At 57.0% G+C, this 25036-nt stretch overlaps 2 protein-coding genes across 8 annotated transcripts; both read right to left on the reverse strand.

Annotated features, from left to right (window-relative positions):
* Positions 1-11: 11 nt before the first annotated feature.
* ARAP3 (ArfGAP with RhoGAP domain, ankyrin repeat and PH domain 3) lies at positions 12-16126 on the reverse strand. 5 transcript variants are annotated; one of them, XM_090150635.1, is made up of 35 exons: positions 15918-16125; positions 14787-15044; positions 13744-14678; positions 13223-13284; positions 12897-12970; positions 12686-12756; positions 10712-10981; positions 10400-10469; positions 9533-9653; positions 9171-9358; positions 8761-8867; positions 8201-8400; positions 8026-8111; positions 7729-7911; positions 7361-7517; positions 6984-7100; positions 6743-6896; positions 6467-6569; positions 6179-6377; positions 6046-6109; positions 5622-5785; positions 5271-5483; positions 4896-5001; positions 4299-4446; positions 4102-4170; positions 3766-3840; positions 3531-3645; positions 3283-3411; positions 3037-3170; positions 2859-2941; positions 2732-2767; positions 2123-2186; positions 1910-2047; positions 1679-1717; positions 12-1143 (listed from the first exon to the last, which is right to left on the reverse strand). In XM_090150635.1, exons 3-35 carry the CDS (start codon positions 14637-14639, stop codon positions 556-558), a joined length of 5223 nt encoding a protein of 1740 aa, XP_090006761.1. In that variant the 5' UTR covers positions 14640-14678; positions 14787-15044; positions 15918-16125; the 3' UTR covers positions 12-555. The 5 variants fall into 5 exon arrangements, with proteins under 5 accessions (XP_090006761.1, XP_090006762.1, XP_031453823.2 ...); XM_090150636.1 differs by having other exon boundaries at positions 13744-14702; XM_031597963.2 differs by lacking the exon at positions 14787-15044 and having other exon boundaries at positions 13223-13281.
* Positions 16127-18519: 2393 nt separating this feature from the next.
* On the reverse strand, positions 18520-24487 carry LOC116231884 (START domain-containing protein 10-like). Of its 3 annotated transcripts, XM_090150731.1 has the most exons (7): positions 23958-24487; positions 21513-21663; positions 21329-21432; positions 21123-21240; positions 19883-19935; positions 19742-19762; positions 18520-19690 (listed from the first exon to the last, which is right to left on the reverse strand). In XM_090150731.1, exons 1-7 carry the CDS (start codon positions 24120-24122, stop codon positions 19550-19552), a joined length of 753 nt encoding a protein of 250 aa, XP_090006857.1. In that variant the 5' UTR covers positions 24123-24487; the 3' UTR covers positions 18520-19549. The 3 variants fall into 3 exon arrangements, with proteins under 3 accessions (XP_090006857.1, XP_090006855.1, XP_031453758.1); XM_090150729.1 differs by having other exon boundaries at positions 18520-19762; positions 23958-24484; XM_031597898.2 differs by having other exon boundaries at positions 18520-19762; positions 21513-21660; positions 23958-24480.
* Between the last annotated feature and the right edge of the window lie 549 nt (positions 24488-25036).

Below are 25036 nucleotides of genomic sequence, written 5' to 3' on the forward strand. Positions count from 1 at the left end.
TACTGAACCCCTTAGAATCCAAATAAACCTTTATTTCTCCCTGATGCTGGAAGGAGAAGGTGTAAACACCCCAGATAAGCAGGAGCCATCCTCCATCGCCAGGACCACGCGCTGCGCACACATGGCCAACTCTGCTGCTGGGGACCACCCAAAGTACACCGCGATGTATGCAAGAAGGGACAGCGGGGGCAAATGGGTGCCTTGCCCAATGGAACTGGGGCTAGGAAGGGGATGCTGGGCAGAGCTCAGGGGGCTGATTGCAGAGTGATACCTTCACCCTGTGTACCCCATGTCTCCAACATTACGTGTCCTCAGCCCATGCTCGGAGCACTGCAGTTCTGCTTTACTTCCGCTTTGACTTGCTTCCCTTGGTGCTGAGACTGACAGCGGTGGCTGATGTGCTGCCCACGCACGCAGACATGCGTGGTCCCCGTCTGTCTGTCCCTGCTCCCAGCCCAGCTCCGGGGTGAGGCCAGGAGGAGGGTGCCCACTCTGTGACACTGTCACTGCTGCCACCAGATGTGACTTGACCCCCAGGTCGGTGGCCACTCCAGTTCATGTCACTGGCTGGCCTGACCCTGTCCCTGTTCCTGTCCCTGTCCCTTGTGTCTGGCTGTCACTCTTCTTGAGGATGATGCTGCTGAGCTCCTGGATGAGTTTGTCGCTGATGGGTGAGGATGGCTGTGCGCTCCTCTTCTTGGTGCTGATGGAGGTCTCGGAGCTGGAGCCGTGCCCCAACATGGCCGTCTGCTCCTGGTCCCTGGCCAGCACTGTGGGTGACTCCAGATTCCTCTCCAGAGAGGCAGTCAGGGTGGCTCTGAGTCCACAGGATGGGGCTTTGTCACACTCCAGGTTTAAGCCCCGTTCAAGAGACACAGCCTTGGTGACAGAAGGAGTTGGCAGCCTCTGTGCTGGGCTGGGGGGCAGTGAGGAGCGCAGCACAGGGGCTGGGGGCTGCTCAGGGGATGAAGATGGCTTCTGGGATCTGTCCATGGTGGGTACAGGTGAGGGGTCCGCCAGCAGTCTCTGTTGCAGCTCCAGCGTGGCCAGCTCAGGAAAGTTGCCCACCTCCTCGTAGACAGGCTCGGTGTCCATCTCCTTCTCTTGCTGCTCCTCCAGGGAGTCCTGATGCACCTTCATGGGCTGGGGACACAGGGATAGAGTGAGACAGTGCCCAGCACAAGGGTGCTGCCTGGAGAGCTGGGCTCCTTGCTGTGGGGCTGATGCTCCTAAGTGTGTACCCACACATGCTGCTCTGGGTCTCTGGACATGCTCCTGCTACCCTTTTGGCCAGTGGAACCACCTGGGACTCATTTGGGATCAGATCTACGCCACCAAGCAATGGCACTGTTTCCATAGCCCCTGGCAGTGTTGGGATGGAAGGCCATGGGTGCACAATGCACGAAGCCAGGTGAGGCAAGACCAGGCACATAAAGAAACAATCTGATGGAAAGCAGCACCCAAACCTGCTGCCTTGCATTTCTTATGTTCAGCTCCTCTGGGAGGTGCTGGGAACAGGGCTGGACCTCTTTGCTCTTGGGCATGCACAACAGGACCGTGCACAGGACACGTAGGACAGTGGCTACAGTGTGTGCAGAGCAGCTCAGATGCATCTCCTGGAGCCATTATGCACAATGCAAAGCGAGCATGAACACATCCCATGCACGTGGGTACTTACAAAAAACATGGACAAAGTCCTTCGTGTGTGCAGACGGCGCTAGAAACAGAGGAGACAGGCAGAGATAAGCACCTGGTGGCAGGGATGTGGGGACACCTGCCTAAACAGGCCTGGGGTCAGCAGACATGAGCGCAACACATAGAACACACACAGGTACACACACCCAGAGCTCCTGTTTGGGTGGGCACAATGACATGGGTGGGTTCAGGAACACCGGTGTCAGGCTCTTACCAGGGTCTGATTGGCAGAGAGCATGGTGGCATCAGTGCTGTCCCCGTGCAGAGGCACCAGTGGCATGGTGCCAAACTTCTGCTTGGCGAGGTCGGAGGAGGAGCGGCGGCGCAAGATGACGGGGCGTAGGTCATCGTGCTGCATGCCAGGAGTACAGGGTCACACCTGGCTGCCCTGCTGCCCCCCTGCCCACCCAGCTTTGCCTGCACTCACCTGAGCCTTGAGGATGCTGGTGATCCAGTCCCACAGCTCCGCCTGTCCCGTGCACACTAGGTATCTGCAGGGGAGCCAGATGAGAGCTGCAGGCAGCAGGGACAGCAGGGTCCAGGTCCCCCTGACACCTTGCCTGCAAACCCAGGGCTGCCAGCACAACTCTCTTTGGTGGGCATCCCTGGGAACAGCCTTCAAACTCCCTGTATGTCCAAATAACAGCTCTGGTGTGAGGCAACAGCTACACCAGGCCCTGGGAAGCAGCTCTGCTCAGAACCCTGGAGCACCCTGGTTTGGGCTGCATGGGGATGAAGCAGTGGTGGGGCAAATAGTGGAGGGTGATGCTGCCCTGCAGGTGGCACAGACCTGCTAATGGCATGCATTAAAGCCCAGTTCTAAGAGATCTGTGGGGGCTCAGAGGTGGATTTCCCCCAAAGCGTGGTCCCCACCTTGTGTCCAGGCAGCACAAGGACCCACCTCTTTGTCCGTTGGGTACCCCAGCCAGCCACCAGCTCAGCCAAGACCCTAGAACCTTGCAGCACCAAATTTGGCTGTCCTGATTCCACTAAACCCAGGGACACCCAGCCCTGCATGACTGGGACAGATACTTACAGCTGCTGCTTGTCCATGCTCAGCGTGAAGCCCCACCTGGGGAAAGGAAAAGTCAGGCAGTGGGGCCAGTGCAGCACTGTGCAGGGGTTGTGTGCTCCACAGCCAAATCCAGGATACTCCCACTTACGGTGCTGGTGGCTTCAGCTTCTTCCTAATGCCCATGTAAACCTTGGCTACGTCCAGCGGCCACTCACGCTCTGGCTTAGCACTCTGGGGACAGAGAGTCCAGCTGACCCTTGTGGCCATCCTAGTGCCACCACAGTCCCCAGGGTCCCCCTCCCCACTTCCCTGTGTCCCCTCCATACCCTCTTCTCCTTGAGCAGCAGCAGCTGCCGGTCACGGATGACAAAGTAGCGCTCGTAGAACTTATTCCCCAGCAGCTTGGGGGGCTCCTCACGGCATTTCAGCAGCCCACACTTGGGGGTCTCACGCTTGGCACCTGCCCAGTGTAAGAGATGTGGGTCAGGAGGCTGGAGATTTCAGGGAAAGTTCCTCTGTGAGTCCCGACTGGAGCCACTCATGGGTGATGGGCCCATCCGCTGTCACCACACCTGTGAAGAGGCAGCTGCCCTCGCCGATGGGGACCTTCCTCACCAGTAGGTATGCAGCACTGGGCTCTGGCAGCTTGCACCACTGCAACGCCTGCTCCAGAACCTTCTCCTTTGGGTGCAGGGGCCGCTCTGAAAATGCAGGGACACCATCACTGCTGTGTTCTTTCCCTTTTCCAGCCACCATCCTCCCTGCTCCTGGCAGCAAATTCCCCCAGAGCATCCCATCACACTATACCCATGGTTCTTACCCAGCTCCCCATTCTCCAGCACCTCAAAGGTCAGCCAGATGTCCAGACTAGCTGCCACATTGCGCATCTCCAGCACCTGGTTGGTGAGCTCCTCTGCTGTCATCGTGGGGGACACCTGGGGCCAGACACATAGGATGATCAGGTAGGTGGTGGCAGAATGGGACTTGGGGACAAGCTGTGCCAGGAGCCCATGTCCCACTGCCCTTCCTGGATGTGTCTGTCCTTTGGGACTCACCTTCAGGGTCACACAGCAGTCGGGCAGCTTCTGCTCCAGGTAAACCTCAATGATGAGGTCCCCAGCCTGTGAGAGCTGTGGGAGAAGGATGGCATTGGTGCCATGGCATGGTGATGGTGTGAGCATTTTGCACATCTCCTGTCCCCAGGTATACTGGGGAATGGGATTTGGGCTTGAGCCTCAAGGTGACAAAAGGGTAGAAAAGGGAGAGAAGGTCCCTTTTGCAAATGTTTGGCCTCAGTATGGGGACTTTTGGGATAGTGGGGACTCAGAGTGGAAGCTGATGGTCCACCAGCCTGGACCCCTGATTTGGGGAGAGCAAGCACACCCCAGTACCTGGGTATCCTTCCAGGTGGTGATCAGACTGTTCTCCAGATCCATCTGGGACACCTGATCCTCATCGATCTGCCAGGGAAAGAGAGAAGATTCATGACATCAACATGAGGGGGCTGTGGGTGGGGGCAGGGCCAGTATGGGTGTTGAAGAGTGAGGAACAGGGGGCCAGCATGGGTGGAGGGACAAAGACAGCTCACGTTGAAGATGGTGACGTAGTTATCAATGAGGTCTTCCATCACCTTCACCTCGTGCTCGCCTTTGCCATCAGTCTGGAAGAGGCTGGGTGCGAAGAGCAGCGACAGGTTCTTGGTGCTCATCTGGTTGAGGTCTGCACACTTCTGCACACTGGGGCAGGAAGCATGGGGGTGAGGGGCTAGCCAGGTCTGGAGGTGTGCCAGCCCCAGCTGCCCACTTCTACCCAAAAACCACCTCCTCTCTTCTCAGCTCCCCATATGTTAGGCATGAAGTTCCTGTTTCCAGAACTTCAGGCTGCAATCACACAGTGCTCTGAGTCAGGGATGGGAATTTGTTTCTTTCCAGTTTTTTTTGTGCCCTCGGTGAAACTGACATCTTACAAGGGGGTGTTCCCCACTCTCAAACTTCTCTACTGCAGTAGGACAACTTTTGGAATGGTTGAGCTGTCACGCATGCTCATAATTTCCCAACACTGGCATGGAGCACTGGGCTCTGCCTGGTCCACAAGGATGGAAGCCAGCATTCTCTGCGAAATTCCACCCTGCGGGCTGGCCCTGGGGAAATCATCAAACTGGGGGACCCATGGGGAGGTGGCTGACCGATAGAGGTGCCCAATCAGCGCAGCCAGGGTCTTGCGGTTGAGGCGAGGCAGGCGATGGATGAGCTCCTTGTACCGCTCCAGGCGCTGGGGCTTAGAGGAGATTGCTGGAGGGAGGAAAAATCATGGACAGTAGAATCATATCATATAGCTTAGGTTAGAAGGGCCCTTAAAGATGATCTAGTTACAATCCCCCTGCTGTGGATCAGATCGAGCTATCTAGAGCCCCATCCAAGCTGGCTTTAAACACCTCCAAGGATGCTGCATCCAAAACTACTTCGGGCAGTCTATTCCACCATCCTTGTATTTGATGGCCCCAGAGCTGACACGCCAACGGGACCCTATTTTGGGCAAACGGATGGGGTGAGGGACATACCTGCAGCCTCCTTCCACTGTGGGTGCAGCTCCAGGGTGAAGACGGGGTCCTCCAGCTCACGGAAGAACCTCTTCAGCACATCAGTGACATCTTCAATGAAGTTATCGCTGATGCGCAGCTTGACGTTACGAGCGTCCCGTCGAAACTCCTCCATCAGTACCTTGATCCGGGACTTGGCTCCATTCTTGCGGTAAATCCCCTCATGGCGCAGTCCTGGGGAAGGAAAGCAGGGTCACAAAGGCCTGATGCTGCTCAGGGGGGTTCCCACAAGGGAGGGTGTAAGGTGGGTGATGCTTCCTATCCAGATGCAGTCGGTCACACCATAGGTGCTGGGCATGGTCCCATGCTCACCATACTGCGTGATGAAGGCAATGCAGCTGTCCACAATGATGGGGATGTCCCCACGGCTCAGCTGCTGGTCCCGCAGCGCATTGCCCCGGCCCCCTGCTGATGCCTGGATGTCAGCATACCAGGCTGCTGTGTCTGCCCGTGACAGGCCTTGCAGGTAAAATGTCCTGAGAACAACAAAGGTGGTGAATTGGGAATTAAGGTCTCTCCAGGGATGTGGGTTGTCCCCTCCTGCCCCATATGCCAGGCTGGATCAATGAACACCCACCCCCTAGGGATCCCAAGCTAGAATGACCTCTGCAAGCCCCTTGGCCACAGCCATGCCACTCCACCAGCATCTCCACAGTAGATTCAGGATCATCCTCTATACACACACCAGTACCTTTACCCCAGCACCTTCTCCACCCTTCCCATGCTCAAATCTCACCTCCCCATCTCCACCAACACCAGCATCTCCTTCTTCTCCGGCGTTTCTGCAGGGGGCACCAGACCTGTGTGGGGACAAGAATGAGCTCGGAGCCAGGCACATCCACCACCACGCACTCAGCCTGGGCACTCACTGAGCTCCTGCAGCCGCCGCAGGTTGATGCTGTCCTCAGCCCCATCCTCCTCGGCAGGACAGATGAAGAGGTGGGCTTTCTGCAAGATGAAGAAGGCTCGCTGCCAGCGCTCGGGATTGAGCATGCACTTGTAACGCAGTTGGCCCACACGCTGGAACTCGTAGCCCAGCAGGCAGTGACAGCTCACAGGAGTGAACCACTGTGAGATGAAGCAAGAGGTGAGATGGTGAAGGCAGGGCTCAGCCTGCACAAGGATGGGGACAGCAGCATAGACAGAGCCCAGCTCACCTTTCCAATGGCACTGGCCCATGCCTGCAGTGTATCAGCACTGTCAGCTCCCAGCTGCTGCACTTTTTCACCAGTGAGGAAAAGCTCAAGGGTGAAGTGAAACCTGCAGGGGATGAACCCACCTGTCAGGGCTGTTCCCACCCTGCACCCAGAGGTGCTCTTTATGTGTCCAGACACCGAGCACAGAGTGATGCCCATCCCTGCCTCCTGCATGCCCACGGGCTCTCAACCATGGACGGGCAGGTCCACCCACGCTAGGGGACATCCTGGTGGTACCTTTCAGTGGGACCAGGGCTGGAGAGGGGCTGGGCTCTGCTCACACCCAGGGAGAGCAGATCCCCACTCTGGATGTGGCTCAGGGGCTCAGTGCATTTCTCCGTCTCAAAGATGAGCAGGGCTCTCTCCAGTGAGCACCACACGCGCTGGAAGTCTGTGGAATGAAGGAGTAAGTGGTATTGAAGTGGGAACCACACACATTCAGACACGCTCCCCATTTTTCCACATTCCCTACACTTACCCTCTCTGCTCTTCTTGGCACCTGGGAGGCGGGGGTGGGCCATGGACCGGTGCAGGTACCCACTGTGTGCCACCGGCTGTGTGATCTCATTGTATACACCCTCCGGACCTGGTACCCCTGTGAGGAATGGCATTGAGTGGGCGCTCCCCAAAATGAGTACCAGGGGGCAGTGAGTCCCTTGCTAGTGTAGCTATAGGCAAAGGAGTGCTCCAGGCATGAGGGAATCCCCAAAAAAGGGGATCCAGAAGCCTGCCCCATTCTAGAAGAGAGGTGCAATGGAGCTGTCACTTGGTGTCCTCGCTGTCCTGAGCTCTGGGATACTGGGGCAGTGGCAAGAAGGAAACTGCCCTATTACAAACTGAAGGGGACTGAGTTACCTGCATGGTTCCTTTTGCTTTCCAGGTCCAACCATGGCTCAACTACTGGGGCTACCTCATGGGCTTTGGGGTCAGCTGCCAGTCCAGCTTCCGCAGCGGAGAAGAATTGCAGGATGGTCTTGAGCAAACCTGGTCCTGCCACTGCAGTGCACAGTGCCTGGGATGAGACATACACCAATAGGGACCACATCCTGACTGATGGAAAGCCCATCCCACTTCAAGGGTCACAAGATCACACCCAAGCCCAGCATAGGGTTATAGGGACATCAGACAAGCAGAATGTGTTGACAACTCAGACTGAGTTCCGGAGTAATTCCTGTCATTCCCAGCACCCTGGTACCCCCCACACACCCTGACGTGGCCCCTACCTGGAGTACGTCCTCGTGGGAGGCATAGTGTGGATGAGGCAGGCGGTACCTCCCATCCCGGTACTTGCGGGAGATGAAGTCCCGTCTCTGCTCAGTGCTGGCATCTGGGTGGAGGACCTCTGTGGCAGGGATGCGGGCGGCCCAAAATCTGTTGGCTCGATCATTGCCCAGCACAATGAAGAGCTGTGGGAGAGACCTGCAATCAGCAGCAGGCAGAGCAGGATACCCAGCATCCCTGCATCACAGTGGAGCTCATGGGGCTGCTGCACTGCCCACAGAAGCCCTGAGCACCTCTACCTGCACGATTTCATTGGACCAGACGCTGGTGTCGAGCTTCAGGCTTTGCACCTTGGAAATGTTGGAGCCCAGGCTGCGATGCTGCCCTGTGGGGAGCAGGCGAGTGAGCACCCATGGCCCTGACCACACCCAAGGGGTACCCACACCCTGCCCACCACGGGGGAGAAGCACCGGCCTGCGCACTGCTTGCAGATGACCACGCAGAGGTTGATGGATGCCCAGTCTGGGCTCTGAGCCCAGCAGTCTGCACAGTATCTGTTGGCTTTGTTGGACCAGATCTTCTCTGCCACCTCATAGTCATAGAGCGTCTCAGCTATGGCCTCCTGCAGGGCCTCCATCCACTCCCGCTTCTCCCGCTCTGACTCTGCCACAAAGCTGCAGCACCAGCAACCAACACTCGTACATCCTGCTCCAGCTGCCAGCTGCTCCCTGAACAATTCCCATCCCCATCCCTATTCCCATCCACCTCACCATCTCTATTCCCATTCCCATCCCCATTCCTGACCCTATTCCCATCCCAATCCCTGTTCCCATTCCCCTTCCCCTTCCCATCCCCATCCCAATCCCTGTTCCCATTCCCCTTCCCATCCCCATCCCCACCCCACCGCATCCCCATCCCCATCCCCATCCCCATCCCCATCCCCATCCCCATCCCCATCCCCATCCCCATCCCCATCCCCATCCCCATTCCCATTCTCATTCCCATTCTCATCCCCATCCCCATGCTATTTTTACCTGAATATCTTGGAGGGGGTGATGAGCTCGAAGGTGCGGTTCTTGGCTTCACGGATGGTGGAGCCACGCATCTCAATCAGGCAGATGCCAATGCCCATTTTAAAGAACTGCAAATCAGAGCAATGCCCGTTCTGGTTCTGGACCCTATTCCCAGCACCCAGACCACCAAGACCTGGGACCTTTCATTCCATCCCATCTAGTCTGGATTAAAGCATCTTGCAAATATGTTAATCTTAAAATTAAAGGCCTTGCTGAGTCAGGCATATTGGTAGAGCAGGTAGCAGTTTGAGCAAAAACTACTTGCTGTGGTTTAGTGCACAATGGAAATGAGGCATCCAGAAGCAAACAACAACAGGGTGCTAAGACACTTCAGCATACAGGAGGTGGGGGTTTCTGTAGTTGCCACCAACCTGCTCGCTCTTGTACAGCCACATCTCAGGCAGGCTGAGGACTGCAAACACTTTGGACTTCTGTCCCTTCAGCTCCAGGGTGCCCGACTTCTGGCAGTGAGCTGTGTTGGGGGGCCGCGGCCGAGTGCCCACCAGGTGCTGATCTGTCACCTTCTGCTGCAGTGTGGAACACCACTCGTTCCTCTGGGCTGCAGGGAGGGCAAGGTTGGAGGAGTGGGGCCGAGCCCATCCCTTCGCCCCAGCATGGCCAGAGCATGGCAGGGATAGGTGTCTCTCACTTGTCTCAGCCAGTCTGGGGACAGGGTGGGAGCTGCAGGACAAAGGGAGGGAACTGACTGTTCCCAGCTTGGGTTTTCACTCACTCTCATTCTCAGCACGGAAGACAAAGATCCGGTGGCTGGTGACGACCTGGAACTTGTTGTCCTTGGTGGAGCGAACCATCTCAATGACAGGCAATGGGATCACACCCTTGGGGTAGGGCTCCTGGAAGGAGCAGCAGGTGTGATCACTCCACTTTCCCCTTCCTGTAGGGCATCTCTATGCCCTATTACTCCTGCATCTGCCTTACTGGGCATACTGGTACCAAAGTCCCAGTGAGGGACAAGGCAAGGCTGGCTGCAAGCCTTCTGTGATAGCAGCTAGTCCAGGGCAATGCATGGTCCCACTCTCTTTGCGTTCTACTGACATAGTGCCAGACTGAATCCTGGGCACAGAGACATAGTGATTCTGCTGTGCTGATCCTGGAGTTGTGCTGGATCCTCACACAAGGGGGACAAGGGGGCATGGCAGATCACATGGTGTCACAGTGTGACAGATTGGTTGAGGTTGGCAAGGACCCTTGGGACCATCTGGTCCCACCCTTGCTCAGACAGAACTACGCAGAACAGAGTGCCCAGGACCACCTCTAGACAGCTTTTGTGTATCTCTAAGGATATGGTGTCTCTAAGGATGGAGATTCCAAAGACAGAGTCCTCACAACTTCTCTGGGTCCCACTGCTAATGTCCATCACCCGCACATCACAAAAGTGCTTTCTGATGCTCAGAGTTCCAATTTGTCCCCAATGGCTTTTGTCCTGGCAGTGGGCACCACTGGGCAGAGCTTGGCTCTGTTCTCCTTACACTCTCCCTTCAGGTGTTTATACAAATGGATGAGATCCACCTGAGCCTTCTGCAGGCTGAACATCCCCAGCACTCTCAGCTTTTCCTGCCCACATTCCACCCACTCTCACCTTCTCACTGCTGAAGTACATCAGGTTCTTCCCATCAAAGCGGACATAGCGCCTCTGGAAGACATAGTTCCTGTTGGTAAGGCAGAGAAACAGGCTGGTAGGAGACAGACGGTCCTTCAAGTGCCCCACAACTGCACACAGGCCCCACATCTGCACAGACCCCAGGACGATGCACAGGAATCCTTGCAGCACCAAGACCCAAGAAACTCAGGATGGCTCTGGGAGTCCCAGAAGTGAGGTGTCTACCTCACCAGCCTTGCTCAAGGGGGCTTTAACAATAGGGACCTGTCACTACCCATGCTGAGCACGTACCCTTGTGGGGAAAGCTTGTCCAACCAACCGCTGAGCATGGCAGGCCGGGGCTCAGACAGTGAGGTGTAGCTTGCATAGGGAGAGATGGTCAAGTCGTCTAGGACCTCGTCAGGATAGAGGTGGGGTGGCAGGCTGAATGAGGTGCCCTTGGCCCGCGGAGCATCCACGGTGGAATATCCCTCTGTGTCGTTCTGGGCAATGCGTTCGATGAGCCTGGTCCGTGTCTCCTCATCCTCACTCCTCCCCTCGCTGCTGTATTCACTGCTTGTCCTGCAAGGAATGGGGCCATGAGAAAATCAGGAGATGTTTCACATTGCTTCTGGCCTCATCATGAACTCCTTGGGGTACTGATCTGATCGGGTCTTTGCATCTCCATGAGTGGGATGGGATGAGGGCTTGGTGATCACCAAGATCTTGGCACTGGGAGCTCCATCTGTCTTCCTCATGTCCAGCTAAAATGCTTTGCAAAGCTCTGGGAAATCAGAGTCATAGGATGGATTGGGTTGGAAGGTACCCTAAAGATCATTTAGCTCCAAAGGAAGGACAGACTCTGGGCCAGTGGAGCTCCTGCATCAGCCTTGTTTTCTTGGGAAGCTGTAGTTAGAGAGGGCCTGGTGAGCCCATCCAGCCATAACAATGAAAGGAAATTACAAAAATAAACCATTAAGCCTGCCCCTTCCCTCAGTCCTGTCAGCCAGGCGCTTTTCTTTCCCCAGAAAGGAAACAGACTGGAAAATGTCAGGTAGTCACATGGGAGCTGCCCAGGAGTGATGGTGATGGGCAGGAAGAGGCCCATGGCAGCAGGGACACCTCAGCACTGGGGCCTGACTACAGGACAAAGACCAGGCTCCAGGAAAAACAGCAAGGATATTCCCAACCCTGACACAATTTCTGCCTGAGGGTCTGCATTGCTCCATGGAGGACAATTTGGAGGTCGTGAGTGGCATGAGGAGGGCAGAGAGGCACCTTCCAGCCACCACATCTTCAGTCCCAGGAGCAGGGTTCATGAGACAGAGCCAGTAGGAAGATCTACAGGAATTTCTAGGTTTGCAAAGCCTGGAGGGTGACAGCTGGGATGCACTGAGCTGGACAGCTTCAGACTGCTGCTGCTCACATGGCAGAGTTGTGGAAGATGAAGGACTGGTAATGGAGGAAGGACGAGGAGCTGTAGGTAGATCTGGTTGTTTCAGATGGGGTTATTGGGCAGGCAATCAGCCTGCTGGTGGGCACCTGGTAGCTGGCAGGGTCACATCATGCCTGGGATTTCATGTCCTGCAGGGAAAGAGCCCCAAGGCATGGGGAGAAGTGTTTAGGGTGGGTATCTCAGAAGAAAAGCATGGGAACACCTGTCGCATTTGGTCCAGCAGCAGAACCCAGAAGGTCTGCAGAGGTTTTTTTTTCTCTTCAACTCTCTGAGCTCCAATAAGAGGAAAATCCTGTGAAGGCTGCTTCTGACACCATACTGAAGGTCCCTGTGGTGGCTCTTCCCAGTAGACCTATGCTGCAAACACTCCTTGGAGGCATTGTCAGTGCTGTAGGCACCCCGTCCATGCCCTAGGGATGCTCAGGATTCCAGATCCCTGCAAGCCCCAAACAGAGACTGCAAACAGCATTCAGCCCTGCTCTGCATTGCAGGATCAGAGACTGCAGCTCCTTCCCAGCCACAGAAATCCTGTTCCCTGCTATCTGCAGTCCCCTACCTGTGACCCATGTAGCTGTGCCACCTGGGCTGACCATCCCCCTGGATTAGGCCAGGCACTGACACCAGAAACATGAAGGCACAGCAGCCACAAGAAGAAGAGCCACAGCTCAGCTCCCTTCTCTGCAAGCAACACAGGAAAAGGAACCCTCCCCGTCTGAAATGGGAAGAGCGACTTTCCTTCCTCTTTCTGAGATGCTATCAGGACTCATGGAAAGTGCATTTTGAAAGCATTTTTAAGGTCCTCTATGCACCCTCATCATTCCCTTGCCTACCTTTGTGTTTCTCGCTCCAGCTCTCGTTCAGTCACTGCTTCATAGTCCTGCCCAGAAGGGACATCTGTGCCCTGGGAGGAGACAACAGTCACACTTCAGCTGGTGCCACAGTTCCACCACCTGCAGCTTGGTGGCTCTCAGGAGATGGGGGATACAGAGTGGCCACTGGTTATGCCAGGGAATAGATTCTGGCCCCATGGGCCCCTCTCACCTTCTGCTCCCGGGCTGGGACAGTGTTCACAAAGGTGGTCTCACTGTATGGGCTGATGGGTGGCTCACTGAGCTCTGCAGGCAGGGACATGGGGAGAAAAGGCCATCAGTGGTGCTGGAAAAGGATAACAACCTGCCGACACTTGGGGGACCCCCCCAGAGTGATCCCCCACTGCACAACCCATCCAATCAGGGCACCTCACACGGCAGAGATGTCAGCCCAAACCTGCAGGAACTGTGCTCTGAGTCCACCCTCCCCCTGGGACCACGCTCCCTCTGGGCACACCGTGGGGTCCCTACTGCACATGGTGGGCCAGGGACTCTCACCTGTCTTGCTGGCAGGTCTCTGTGGGATGGGGGGCAGACCCCCTCCAGGCCAGCTTGCCCTGCTGGAAAACAGGAGAGGGGTTACTGTAGCTGTGACTGGGCTTTTATCCTGTTCTCTCTGGTTTGAGGGGCTGGAAGCTGCATGTGCCCATTTCTCAGCCTGGGCTTGTCCCCTGGGATGTCCAACAAGTGGTGTGCCTGCTCTCTTCTACCTGTTGAGGCTGTATCTCCTGGGGATACTTCTCCTCCCCCAGCCCGATCCCTTCCAATATCTCCCACCCTGTATCCCACTTAAGCCAGCCAGAGGTCCTGGCCAGCAGTATTCCATGCTGGAAACCCGTACCCCTGCTGCTCTCATAATCCCTCCCCAAACTAGGGTGGGTTCCAGCTTCCCCATAGAACATATCTCCCCCCTAACCTCCACTGAGAAAGGCATGAGGAGGGCAATGCTCCCTAAGGATGAGGTTCTGGGGGCAGTTAGCCCTTGAATCTGTCTTTCCTGAGGGAAAGCTTCTGCTTACTTAGGCTTCCTGTCCAGCTGCGTCAGCTCCTGTGGGGATGGATCCTGAGTGAAAGCCTGGCCCCGGGGACATTTTTCTTGTCCTGAGTCCCCCACAGGTTCCAGTGGTGACTTGAGCCCCTCGTAGATGACATTGGACACCATCTCCATCCTGCCCTGTCCCACGCCTGGCACTGAGGGCGGTCTGCCTGTTGCTCCCACAGCACTGAGCTCGGCCACTGGGGTCCTGTGTTTGAGCCGTGGTGGCACAGATGGGACACACAGGCAGGGCTTCTCTGGTGTTTCCTGTGTCTCTCCATGGTCTGGGACTGTGGGGAGTCGTGCGTCCTCCCCTGCACCCAGCCGGGATGTTCCTGTGCCCATGGTTGTCCCCGGACTCTCCAGATCCGTGGAGCTCTCCCCTGGCACAAAGCCCTCCAGCACCACAAAGGCTCCAGCTGTCCTCTCCCTGTCCGGGCTGTGTGCTGATGGTGTGGCTGCTGAGCTCTGCTCCAACTTGGGGCGATAGAAAACCGTCCTCGGCTTGGGAATCGGCCTCACCAGTGGAGGATCCAGGTCCTTTTGTGGGGGCATTGCTTGACTGGGCATTGCACCGCATTGCTGCATCCCAAAGGCATCAGCGGCCGCTCCTGGTTCTGCTTTTGTAGCATCCTCACCCATCTGGGGGGCTCGGGGTTGGGGGTACCCAAGCAGTCGTGTCTTCTCTGCCAAGTTCAGGATCCTCTTGCGGTGCCCGGTGGCGGTGATGCCAAGCTGCTGCAATTGCTTATTGTCCAGTGCAGAGACATCTCGGGCCAGGTGGAATCCATGCTGCTTGAAAAGGTCCCGGTATCTCTCCAGGTGGATGGTGGCCAGCCAGTCTGCAATGTCTGTGTCAGGAGTACACGGTGAGCTCATGGCCCTGTGGTGCCTCTGTAACGGTGCTCAGCCCATCATCTGGTGAAGGAGGGGAGGGAAGAACTGAAGAGGCAGTAGGAGGGAATTTGCGGACTTGGCCACACGCAGGATCCCCCCCACCTCACTTCCCTCCCCTCAGCCTCTTACCTTCAGCACCCCAAGCCAGGACTGCATCCTGTTACTTCCCAGCCACAAGCCTCTTCTCCACCCCTCCCTGGAGCTCCTCATCCCGCTTTGCCAGCACGCAAACGATACCAAGGCTGGGGGCTGCTCTGAGTGCAGGGACAGGATGGAGGGGGCTGCTGATGGCGGCTGGGGGGCAGCAGCTGGGCCCCTCCCAGGGGACGAGCTCTGGTGCTGGCCGCCTCGGGGAGGGCTCTGCTGCCGGAAGGGCCAGACCATAATCTGCCGGCGAGGGCATGAGAGAGGTCAGCATGACTCATAGGCAGGCCGAGGGGGATGGAACCCACAAGACGAGAGCCCAGCACTGTGCCCACCCACCCAGGGACCCGCATCCCCAGATCCCTTGCTGGATGCAGCCGTGGGGTGCTGAGGGCCTTTTTCCCATGAATCATGCTGCTCTGCACTAAACCATCTGCGCTGAGTGTGCTGCCACTGGCTCTTTTTTCCAGTTCCTCCATTTCCCTCTATTGTTCACTGCAGGCTTCCTTCCTGCTGCCTGTGCTCTCCCACGCATCCCCTGTCCCCCCTCAGTGGAGGCTGCATCCCGGCTGTCCCAGGCTCCGCATTGCACCGCTGCCCACTGGTGTGACCATGGGAGGGGGTATCATGGGGAGCACAGGGGAGAAGAATGGCTGTCTGTGAGTGTTCCCATGTGAGGGTGCAAAAGGGGGGCCATGCACCAGGCTGTGGTGACAAGGACAGTACACAAGAGATGGCCGGGAAGGGCGTGGGGAGCTGGGCATGGGGACACTGTAGCTGGAAGGCTGCTTGTTGATGGGGTGGAGATTGATGCTCTGTGTGGAGTGGCTGTCCCCACTTCTGCCCAGAGGCTTTCTACTGAAATGGGACAATTTCTCCCTTTCTCGTGGCCGTATCACCCTGCGGGATCTGTGCGCAGATCTGCTTCGCTGCCCCAAGAGTTCCTCACAGGGCTGAGTGCAAGGTGCTGGGGTGGCCCTTGGGGACAGCTCGGCTGCCACCCTTACAACTGCTCCTGTCTGTGTAAACCCACACTTAATGCTGGGCGCGGGCCCTTCCCACAGAGCTCCGTCCCCAAGTCTGCCCATCCCCTGCACCCTCAGGGCTGTTCCTCACCTCTGGGCTCAGCAGGGTCGTCTCCAGCGCAGTGGTGGCATGGTGGCAAGGCCGATGTCCAGGTGTCCCCTCCGGGCAGGGGGCTCAGCCTGCAGCGACAGCAGCACCCAGCTTGTGCCTCCCACTGCCGGTCCCTCCTCCAGGCCAGCCCTCTGGTCCCCAGCCCTGTCCCCACCCTCCTGTCCTGCCTCTCTGCAGGCTCTGCCCTCCTCTGGGTGCTGCCCCTCACACTTTGTCTCCTTCGCTCCACCCCAGCGAGAGTCCTGTTCCAATGTCATGGATGGGGGTCCCTGGCTGCCGCCCCAGACCCACACATGGCATGCAGCTCTGTGCCCTGCAAGTGATCAGACACGGTGCCACATCCACCATCCACTAGCACTGGAGTGCTGGGAAGGCAGGATAACGATTGGCCAAATTGGGCTAAAAAAAAAAGGCTAAAAGAAAACTGCTGAGGAATTTGGGCGGATGAACACGAGAGATGAGTGGCTGAAACTCTGGGATCCCAAAAGCCACCTCTGTCCTGCAGGGAAGCAGCATCACATCTGATGCTGTAAACAGAGGATGGGGGTGGGATGAATGCAGGGCTGGTGGGCACTGGACTCCTGCCTGACACGGACACTGCTCTTTCACCCACCTGTTTCTTTAGTGCCATTCTTTTCGCAAGAGATCTGTGTGGTTAGCCCAGCTCTGCTGTTACCCAACCTTCCCTGCATGCAGGGGATGTATGAGGGTGATCTCTCACCATCTTCAGTCCTCCTCAGCTCCTGGGGCTCAGCTCTGTGCCATGGGGGATCCCCTCATTGCATCTCTGGGCTGTCTGGTCCCCAAACTTACAGCGGGGGAGATGGAGCGACACTCCAGTAACTAAGGTCCTCCTCGACCAAGCCTGTGTGTGCAGCTAGGCCTGGGAACACAGCTTCTCCTTCTGGCAAAGCAGAAGCAGAACTCTGCAACAGCCCAACACATCCCCCCCTTCCTCCCTTGTCTCAGCCAGTTAGCCCAGGGCACAGGCCCATGGGCTGCCCTGTGGCAAGGCAGGGCTTCCTTTCTTCCCGTCTTCCACTGCTCAGGTTTCCCTTCGGCATCTACCAACCTGCTGATACAGTCTATATTTAGTGACTGGCCTCCTGGTTCTGACCACAACAGGAAGGTTTTGCCTGCTCCCAGGGGGTGGCAGTTGGGAGGAGCAGAAAACAGCTCTCAGGCTGGGTACTTGGTGAAGATGCTTGCAAGGGCCAGAGGAAGCAAAGATCCTCCCAGTACACTGATCTTCTCCTTCTTCTGAAGCATACAGAATGACACTGTCCCCTAAGGTCTATGCATCTAATTACCTATTTGCCCATCCATTCTTCCCCTCCCCTCCCCTCCCCTCCCCTCCCCTCCCCTCCCCTCCCCTCCCCTCCCCTCCCCTCCCCTCCCCTCCCCTCCCCTCCCCTCCCCTCCCCTCCCCTCCCCTCCCCTCCCCTCCCCTCCCCTTCCCTCCATCCTTCCATCCATCCATTCACCCATCTATCCCTCCTTCCCTCCCCTCCTAGCTATGTGCACTCCTTGCAGTGCCCATACAAGGTGATGCTGAGGGATGGGTGAGGTGGTGCTGGAACATCTCCTGGGCATAGGACAGGGTGAGGAGCACTCAGGGCAAGCACCATATTGCAGAGCTGGAGATGTGGGTCTGCGTCTGAGTCCAAAGGATTTACCAGAGTGAGGCAGAGAGGCTGGAGGCACTCTGGAAAGGGAACACAGCTCTGGCACGAGCAGCCCATAGGATAAGGGATGTCCTTGCATGGCCCATTGATCCTTCTATGGGTGTTAGGGACAGGAGCTCAGGAGGCATCACCTGCACAGCATGAGATCCTGGGCACATGGTGACACCCTCCGCTAGTGATATTTGATGGGGACACTGGAGCTGGCTGCAGCCATTTGCGGGGGTGGGACAGGGGCCCCACAGCCCCATCCATGGGGCCAGCTGACATCACTCGCCTCCGGCTAATCTTTCTTCCAGCAGCGGTTTCCCGTTTCCTTTCCAATCTGTGCTCTGGGGCGGCTGCACTGCTCGGGGCCAGGCAGGAAGAGCCATCCAGCTGTGCTCTCCTGGGGGGCCCCCACTGCCCATCCCCCCAGTATCCCACTCAGGGCACTCTTGGGGTTCTGATTCCCTTACACATCCATCTTACCCCTCCCTTCCTCAGAGGATGCTGGCACGCAATCCCTTGTTGGCTGTGCTGTAAGCAAGCCTTCATTAGCAGAAAACACCATGCTGAGGGTCCAGCACCCCATGGATGACCCAGGTGTCCCCACTCCCAGTCCCATGGGCATCACAAGGCTCCCTAGGTGTTGCGATGCTGGAGGCCAGGGGTTTCATCACAGCTCAGCAGTGGATGTGGGTCCCTGTCCCCACCACCCCTGTTCTCCCCATATACCCAATGCCACCGCCACTTGGGGCAGTATCCTGGGTGAGGAGGTGATGTCCGCTTGGGCACCAAAGAACCCTGCTGACATCATGGTGCTCAGGCAGCAGCTTCTCACCCCTTGTTAAGTCTGACTGCAGCCTGGGAATGGAAGAAAAACATCAGGGAAGCAAGGAGAGGCTGAGGCCATTCAGGATAGGCCCTATCCCAGTGCCCAGAATGGCAGCACCCAGAGATGCTTGTCCCATGGGGGATGTGTGTGGTGCAGTGGGATGGCAAAAGGAGGGCAGTGAGCATCTCTGCCCAGAGTGGGCATCTGGCTGAGACAGGGAAGAGCCTGGCACCACCAGCAGTGATGTCTTCATTTGCACTGGCCAGCACACAGCAGGTTGGAACCACTCCGAGGCAGGAATCCAGCAGCAAACGGGTGGGTGGAAAATCCAGCATGTGTCAGCTTGTTCCCCCCACACTGTCTGTCCAGACAAACTCCCTGCTGTCCGGCGGAAGCCGACCTGTGCCCACACACGCTCACCCACATGCATGCAGATGTGCAGAGCCCAGCATTGCCCTCACCAGATGTGCGAAGCTCAGCATCCCCGTCCCCATCCCCCCATCCCCTGAACCCAGGGTGCAGCACCCAGCGCAGCCTGGGAGTGCTCCACTCCAGCCTGAAGCTCCCCGGCTGTGCACACACCAACCCCTTTATTGTGCCAGAAACTACTGCAGCAGCAAACATTAGAGGCAGCCTGCGGAGGTGAACCCATCACCCTGGAGAGGACCTGGGGGGCTCCCAGAGGTGGGGATCACACAAAACCTGGGGGGACTCCGAGAGTGAGACATGTGACAGAGAAGGACAGTTCTGGTCCCGTACTGCTGCAAAACCTGGGCTGGTCCCATACAAACCCTCCATTCTGGACCTCCGAGGAGCACACCCAGAAAGTCTTACAGCAGCAGAGGTATCTCCTGGTGGTGGCAAAGCTTCATTCAGTTCCACAAGGCCTCCTCCCCCCAATCTTTCACCTCCCCTTGGAGCACCCACTCCTGCAGCCTACACTGCCACCTGCATGGAAACATCTCTATGGGCCACCACCCCCTCAGTGCATGGGCACTGGGCTCCCCCAGGACAGTCCCCCACTGGAAGGTGTCTATGATGAAGAACGTGGGGGGCACAGGCTGCCAAATCCCCACCGTGGCCCCTTCTCTGGTGGCCCACCAGGACAGGCATCAGGCCTCATGGTCGCTGGCGCTGAGGTGCTCCTCGGACAGCCCTGTCTCATCGATGTGCTCCAGAGAGTCAGCATGCTGCAGGGAGAGCTCAGCCAGGCTGAGGCTGGGCAGTGTATTCTGCTCTGGATACACCCAGGGCTTGTACCCGGGGTCGTGCCTGCGCTTCCACTCCGGGTACTTCAGCCCTGCCTTGTAGATCTTCTTCATCGCCTGTGGGAAGAGCAGGTGTGATCCACCACAGTCACCCCAAGACTCCAACTCCAGCATCTTCTGCTTCTCCAAGGTGCTGTTTTGGGTCCCCGTGGCCCCACTACCATTCACCCTGCTTACCTTTGGTGCCACAAACTGGGAGACTCGGTTCACCACCCACTTTGGCAGCGATCCTGCAAGAGCCAGAGCCCCATCACTGAGTTGAAGAGATGCCATGACCCCTCAAAATCCCTGCCAGGTGCACTGGTCAATGCCCAGCATCCAGTGCTGGACTGAGAACCCCAGATCCCTCCATCAGGGAAACTGCCCTGTTTTATGCCTTGGGAAGGTCTCCTCTTCTTCCCATAGTTGCACTTCCTCCCCTTTGGGACACAGCATGGTGGAGACCCAGGGTGGGCCAGCTGGATCCATGGTGAGACCGCATGAACATCATGGAGTTCAGCAGGGCCAAATAGAAAGTCCTACACTGTTGGGTCAGGGCAATCCCAAACATGAATACAAACTGGGGGATGAATGGATGGAGAGCAGCCCTGAGGAGAAGGAGCTGGGGATACAGGCAAGTGAAAAACTGCAAATTCTAAGGTCAATTTTATCATGGGCTGCTTCAAGTAGGGGTTGTCCTCTATTCTGTCCTTGTGAGGCTCCATCTGGAATACTGCATCCAGGTCCAGGGTCCCCATCACAAGACATGGAGCTGTGGAAACCATAGAATCCCAGAATGGCTTGGATTGGAAGGGATTTTAAAGCCCGTTACCTCCTGCTGTGACCTGGGTCCTCCCCCAGCAGATCAGGCTGCCCAGGGCTCCATCCAGCCTGGCCTTGAGCACCTTCAGGGCTGAGGCACCCACAGCTCTCAGGGCAGCCTGGAATGGGTCCAGAGGAAGGCTAAAAAGATTTTCAAAGGTCTGGAGCATCCCTTCTACAAGGAAAGGCTGAATGAGCTGGGCTTGCTCAGTTTGGAGAAGGCTCCGAGGAGAAGTCATAGCAGCCTTTCAGTGCCTAAAAGGGCTTATCAAAAAGATTTGGGGAGACATTTTATAAGTGTCTGTAGTGATAACACTATGGGTAATGGTTTTAAACTGAAATACAGTATTTATGCAGTATATGTTAGATAGAAATGAATTCTTTACATGAAGGGTGCTCTGTCACTGAGGCTACCCAGAGAAGTTATGGATGTGCCATCCATGGAAGTGTTCAAGGCCAGGCTGGATGGGGCATTGGACAACCTTGAGAGTCAGGGATTAGAGCTGGATTGCCTTTAAGGTCCCTTCCAACCCAAACTATACCATGATGCTCTGATTTCAAGCTCTGAAGACCCTTACCACAGGAACATGCTGCAACACTCCCCCTCAGCTCTCACCTCTGGGGTCCACCTGGGTGAGATAATAGAGGACGCAGGCGCTGGCACCGTTGGCCTTGATCAGATAACCGGTCTGCAGGGACACAGCTCTGACAAAATCCTTCCGAGGTGGGTATTTCTGCAAAAAAAGAAAAAAAAAAAGCCCTACAGCTCAGAACCTGCCCCAATCTCTGCCCACAGCCACCCCCAAAGTAGCAGAAACCCACCGGATGCTTGACGCTGTAGTTGAGGATGATGTAGTCATTGCCCAGGGGCAGCCAGGAGCGCAGGGTGACAAAATCACGGTTCTTCAGGGGGCTGGGGCACTTCCCTGCAGAGACACCTGGTTACAGCCCGGTGTGGGGCCGCAGCTGGGGCATCCCAGGTGCGCAGGGGCTGGGGGCTGCTCACAGGAGTAGTATCCCACGTCGGCGTTAACCGTCAGGCGCCCGATGTCGTGGGTCTCAATCATGTGCGAGTCCCACTTCTTGCGGTAGTGGGTGTCATGCAGCACATCGTAGAGCGTCTCAGCAGAGACATCCTTACAGGAGATGCGGGTCTGCTGGGAGACGGGAGGTTGGGTCCCCAATGGGTCCCCATTGGATTCCCATTGGATCCCCATTCGATCCCCCAAGGGTCCCCAGGGCGGTGCCCACCCCAGGGATTGAGGCTTTAGCTCGTTTCTTTTGGCTGGTCCTGTTGTAACAGGAGCCACCTGCTCCGGCGTGCATTATTGATGACCCCAACCCTGCTCCTCCCGACGCCGGGAGGAAAGAGATGTCATCTGCTCCTCGTTAGAGGCCTTGCATCTTTGATGAGGTGCGTGGCAGCTCCATGTAATGGGAGCCGGCCCTTTGAACGCTGGTGGCAGGTCCCATCAATCTCAGGCGAGCTCTCTCTGCTGGCCCAAGTGATGCTGTCTGCCCAGCAAGGCTGCGGACGTGATGTGCCCAAGGTGTGGGAGCCCATCCTCACTCAGGTGTCCTGCTGCAGGAGGAGTCCACACGTCCTCCTGGAAGCACCTGTTGTCACAGCAGGGTCATTGCACCCACAAAAGCCACTCCTAAAGAGTATTGCTCATTCTCCTCCAGCCCAAATGTGGCCAAATGGAGGGCATACAACAGCTTCAACAGGCAGTCAGCTGCCCAGAGCAGGGATTAAAGGAGTTTCTTGGTGCTCCAGATGCTCAGGAACCCTCCAAGCTGTGCCTTTGTTGATGGGAAGACCAGGGTTTTTCTGGCCCCACAAGCTCGCGCCTGGCTTGGCTTCATTGCAGCTCTTGGGAAAGATCCCTGGGCAATGCTGATCAGAGACCAGCTCTGACCAGCTCAGGCCCTTTATGGAGCAGGGAAAAACCACACCAAGGTGATATTGGCAGTGACCCAGGCTAGGCAAGGATGTGACACTCAGAAGCCCCTGAGCCATCTGGGAGCTCCTCCCCTGTGGGGTCAGTGATGGAAAATTCTGTATCCTGTCCACTGGGCTAAGCTTGTTTGAACAGGGCTGGACTTCTTCAGGTTCCTACTGGAGTCTGATCTGGGCACAGTCCCTGCTGCTGTTCCCATTGCCCTTCATGCTTTGGGTGTCTGGACAAGGCTTCATGGGGATGGAAGTTGCTCAGAACCTTCAGTGCCCCGGGGCCTTGTTCCTGCATATCTGAACGTTGGATGTGAATTTTGCTTCTTCCCAGGTATGAGGGATCTCCTGCAATCACTATGAATTCTCACAGAGACATCAGCCAGACCCCTTAGCACCCTTGGGTGCATCCTACCTGGTCCTGTGGGTCTGTACATCCAGCCCCAAGCTGGCTGGGCTGCTTGCTGGCCCTGGCTCAATATCCATGCCACAGCAAAGCTATGTGTGTCACAGTTCTGCGGAGAGCTGCACCTCTGCTGCTCCTCCTCCTCCTCCACTCCCTGGCCAGATAGGGCTCCAGCCCCAGCAGCACTGCAACAGCACATGCCTGGAGCTCCAGGAAGCTTTATTCTGCCCACCTGGTGTCTCACTGGGCTGCTGCCACTCTGCAAATGGGAGAGCAGAGAAAAAGTCTTCCCTGTACCCTCTACTCCAGGGACCTACTCAAGACCTCCTTGTGCCTCCCCAGCTCTTCAGGTCACAGTAATCATTCCCCAGTGCTCCCAGTTGGAAGCTTTCCTTACCGGATTGGCCAGCCTTGTGATCAGATGCTCCAGCCCCACTTGCTCTGGCAGATCCCATCCCTGCCTGATCTTTGGTGAGGATTCCATAGCCACAAAAGCCATGACAGCAACCCCATAGCCAAGCACTGCCCTGCATGATGCTCATGCTGAAATAACCTCTTCTTCTTCAGTGGGGTCTATGGGGGTCCCTTATCCTGCAGCTGCTCTTGGTATGCTCAGGTTCACCTAGAACTGTCATTGGCACTGTGTGGGTGAGGAATGAGGTATTACAGCCCAAGGGATGGGTGAACATCACTAGTCCCTCTGCAGCATCCCTTAGCATGCAGCAAAGCCCCTGGTATGATAGGTGGAGCATCTGAGACCCCAGGGATGTTAGGCAGTATGGGATGTTAGGCAGTGGTACCCAAGGATGGTGTGTCTGGGGGAAATGCACCAGCCCACCCCATGCCCCGGGACTCTCAACCAGGCTATCTCCACAGGATTATTCCCACCTGTGTGCAGAGCAAAGCCAGTGGCAAGGCAAGCACACACAGGTGCTCTGGGTGTGTTTCCATGCTGCGGCAGCACCCTGCTGGCAATGCTGAGACATGAGGCAGGCAGAGAAGCTGCCGAGCACCTTGCCAGCATGCAGGAGCGCATCTGGGGCCGAACCCCACCGAGCCCTGCTGCTTGGGAGCTAGAGCAGGGGAGGGCTCACCTTGATTTTCTGCACGGTGCAGCTCTCCTCCTGGCCCTGGCTCCAGACGGTGACGCCAGCCTTGTTGTAGCGGCAGTGCCAGCCCTCCGCGCTCTCGCACTGCTCCCTGAACGAGCTGAAGTCGGAGTCGTCTGGGATATAAACCATCTCCCCGCCCCTGGACATGGGGGCTGAGCTGATGGAGGCTCCTTCTGCCTCCCCACCCGGCAACCAGCTCGTACCCAGCTCACGCGGCCGTCCTCATCCTCACGTCCCCGAGGACGCAGAGAGAGCCCTGAGGCCGCAGAACGCAGCGAGGAGGAAAGCTCCTTCCCTGCGGATGTTACGGCAGCTGCTGGCAGCTCGGATGTCTTCCCGGGCTCGCCAGGATCACGTTTCTCTCCGGCTGCCCGTCTGCTCCTCTATTATTCAGCAGGTAGCAGCTCGCTGGGGGCTCGGTTTTCAGGGCAGAGCTGCCCCCGGCTGCCCGAGTCCCAGTGTCCCCGTCCCCGCTGTCCCCTAGCAATCTCTGTGCCTGACTTTGCTGCAGCAGCTTGATTGCAGGGAGTGATGCAGCACCCAGCCGTGCCCTTCCTGGTGCACAGCAGGAGAGACATCCTTGTCCTTCACGCTGCTGTCCCAGGACACAGCTCACTGTTATTTATTGTCACGTTGTCCTGGTGCTTTTTGCAGGGATGCAGCTCAGTGCTCTGGCCTGGGTCAACTGTCCCACAGCAGTGGTTGTCCATGAGGTCCCTGTTGGTCTGATTTGAGCTTCTCAGGCTCTGCCTTTCCCTGCACATCAGTTCCTCCCAGTTCAGCCTCACTGCATGGCAAGGGGTGCTGTGGATCCCTGCCACACCCAGGGATGGGCACATTGAGCATGGATCCAGCCTTCACCCTGGGGTGCCCAGCCTGAGCCCAACTGGACAACAAGGCACTGATCACTATCATATGGTAAAAAAGCCATGGAAGGAACCCAGCCCCACCTACAGGTTCCCCAATTGCTTGGGTGAACAAACCTCTGGGCACTGAAGTCAGCAAGACTACTCCCAGATCTGTGAGCCCCGACCACGAGGAGGTTGGTGCATCCCAAAACA

The sequence above is a fragment of the Phasianus colchicus genome, chromosome 15 (genome assembly GCF_987193195.1).
Source record: "Phasianus colchicus chromosome 15, bPhaCol1.hap1.1, whole genome shotgun sequence".
Classification (NCBI taxonomy): Eukaryota; Metazoa; Chordata; class Aves; order Galliformes; family Phasianidae; genus Phasianus; species Phasianus colchicus.

Coding starts and splice junctions, on each gene's coding strand:
- LOC116231884 (XM_090150729.1), bottom strand. CDS start 24,122: ATGTCCAGGGGCGGGGAGATGGTTTATATCCCAGACGACTCCGACTTC. Junction 21,664..23,957: donor GCACCGTGCAGAAAATCAAG/GTGAGCCCTCCC, acceptor CCCGTCTCCCAG/CAGACCCGCATCTCCTGTAA. Junction 19,763..19,882: donor CCCAGTTTGTGGCACCAAAG/GTAAGCAGGGTG, acceptor CTCTTCCCACAG/GCGATGAAGAAGATCTACAA.
- ARAP3 (XM_031597961.2), bottom strand. CDS start 14,639: ATGAGCTCACCGTGTACTCCTGACACAGACATTGCAGACTGGCTGGCC. Junction 8,868..9,170: donor GGCTGTACAAGAGCGAGCAG/GTTGGTGGCAAC, acceptor TCTGATTTGCAG/TTCTTTAAAATGGGCATTGG. Junction 2,768..2,858: donor AAGCTGAAGCCACCAGCACC/GTAAGTGGGAGT, acceptor TCCTTTCCCCAG/GTGGGGCTTCACGCTGAGCA.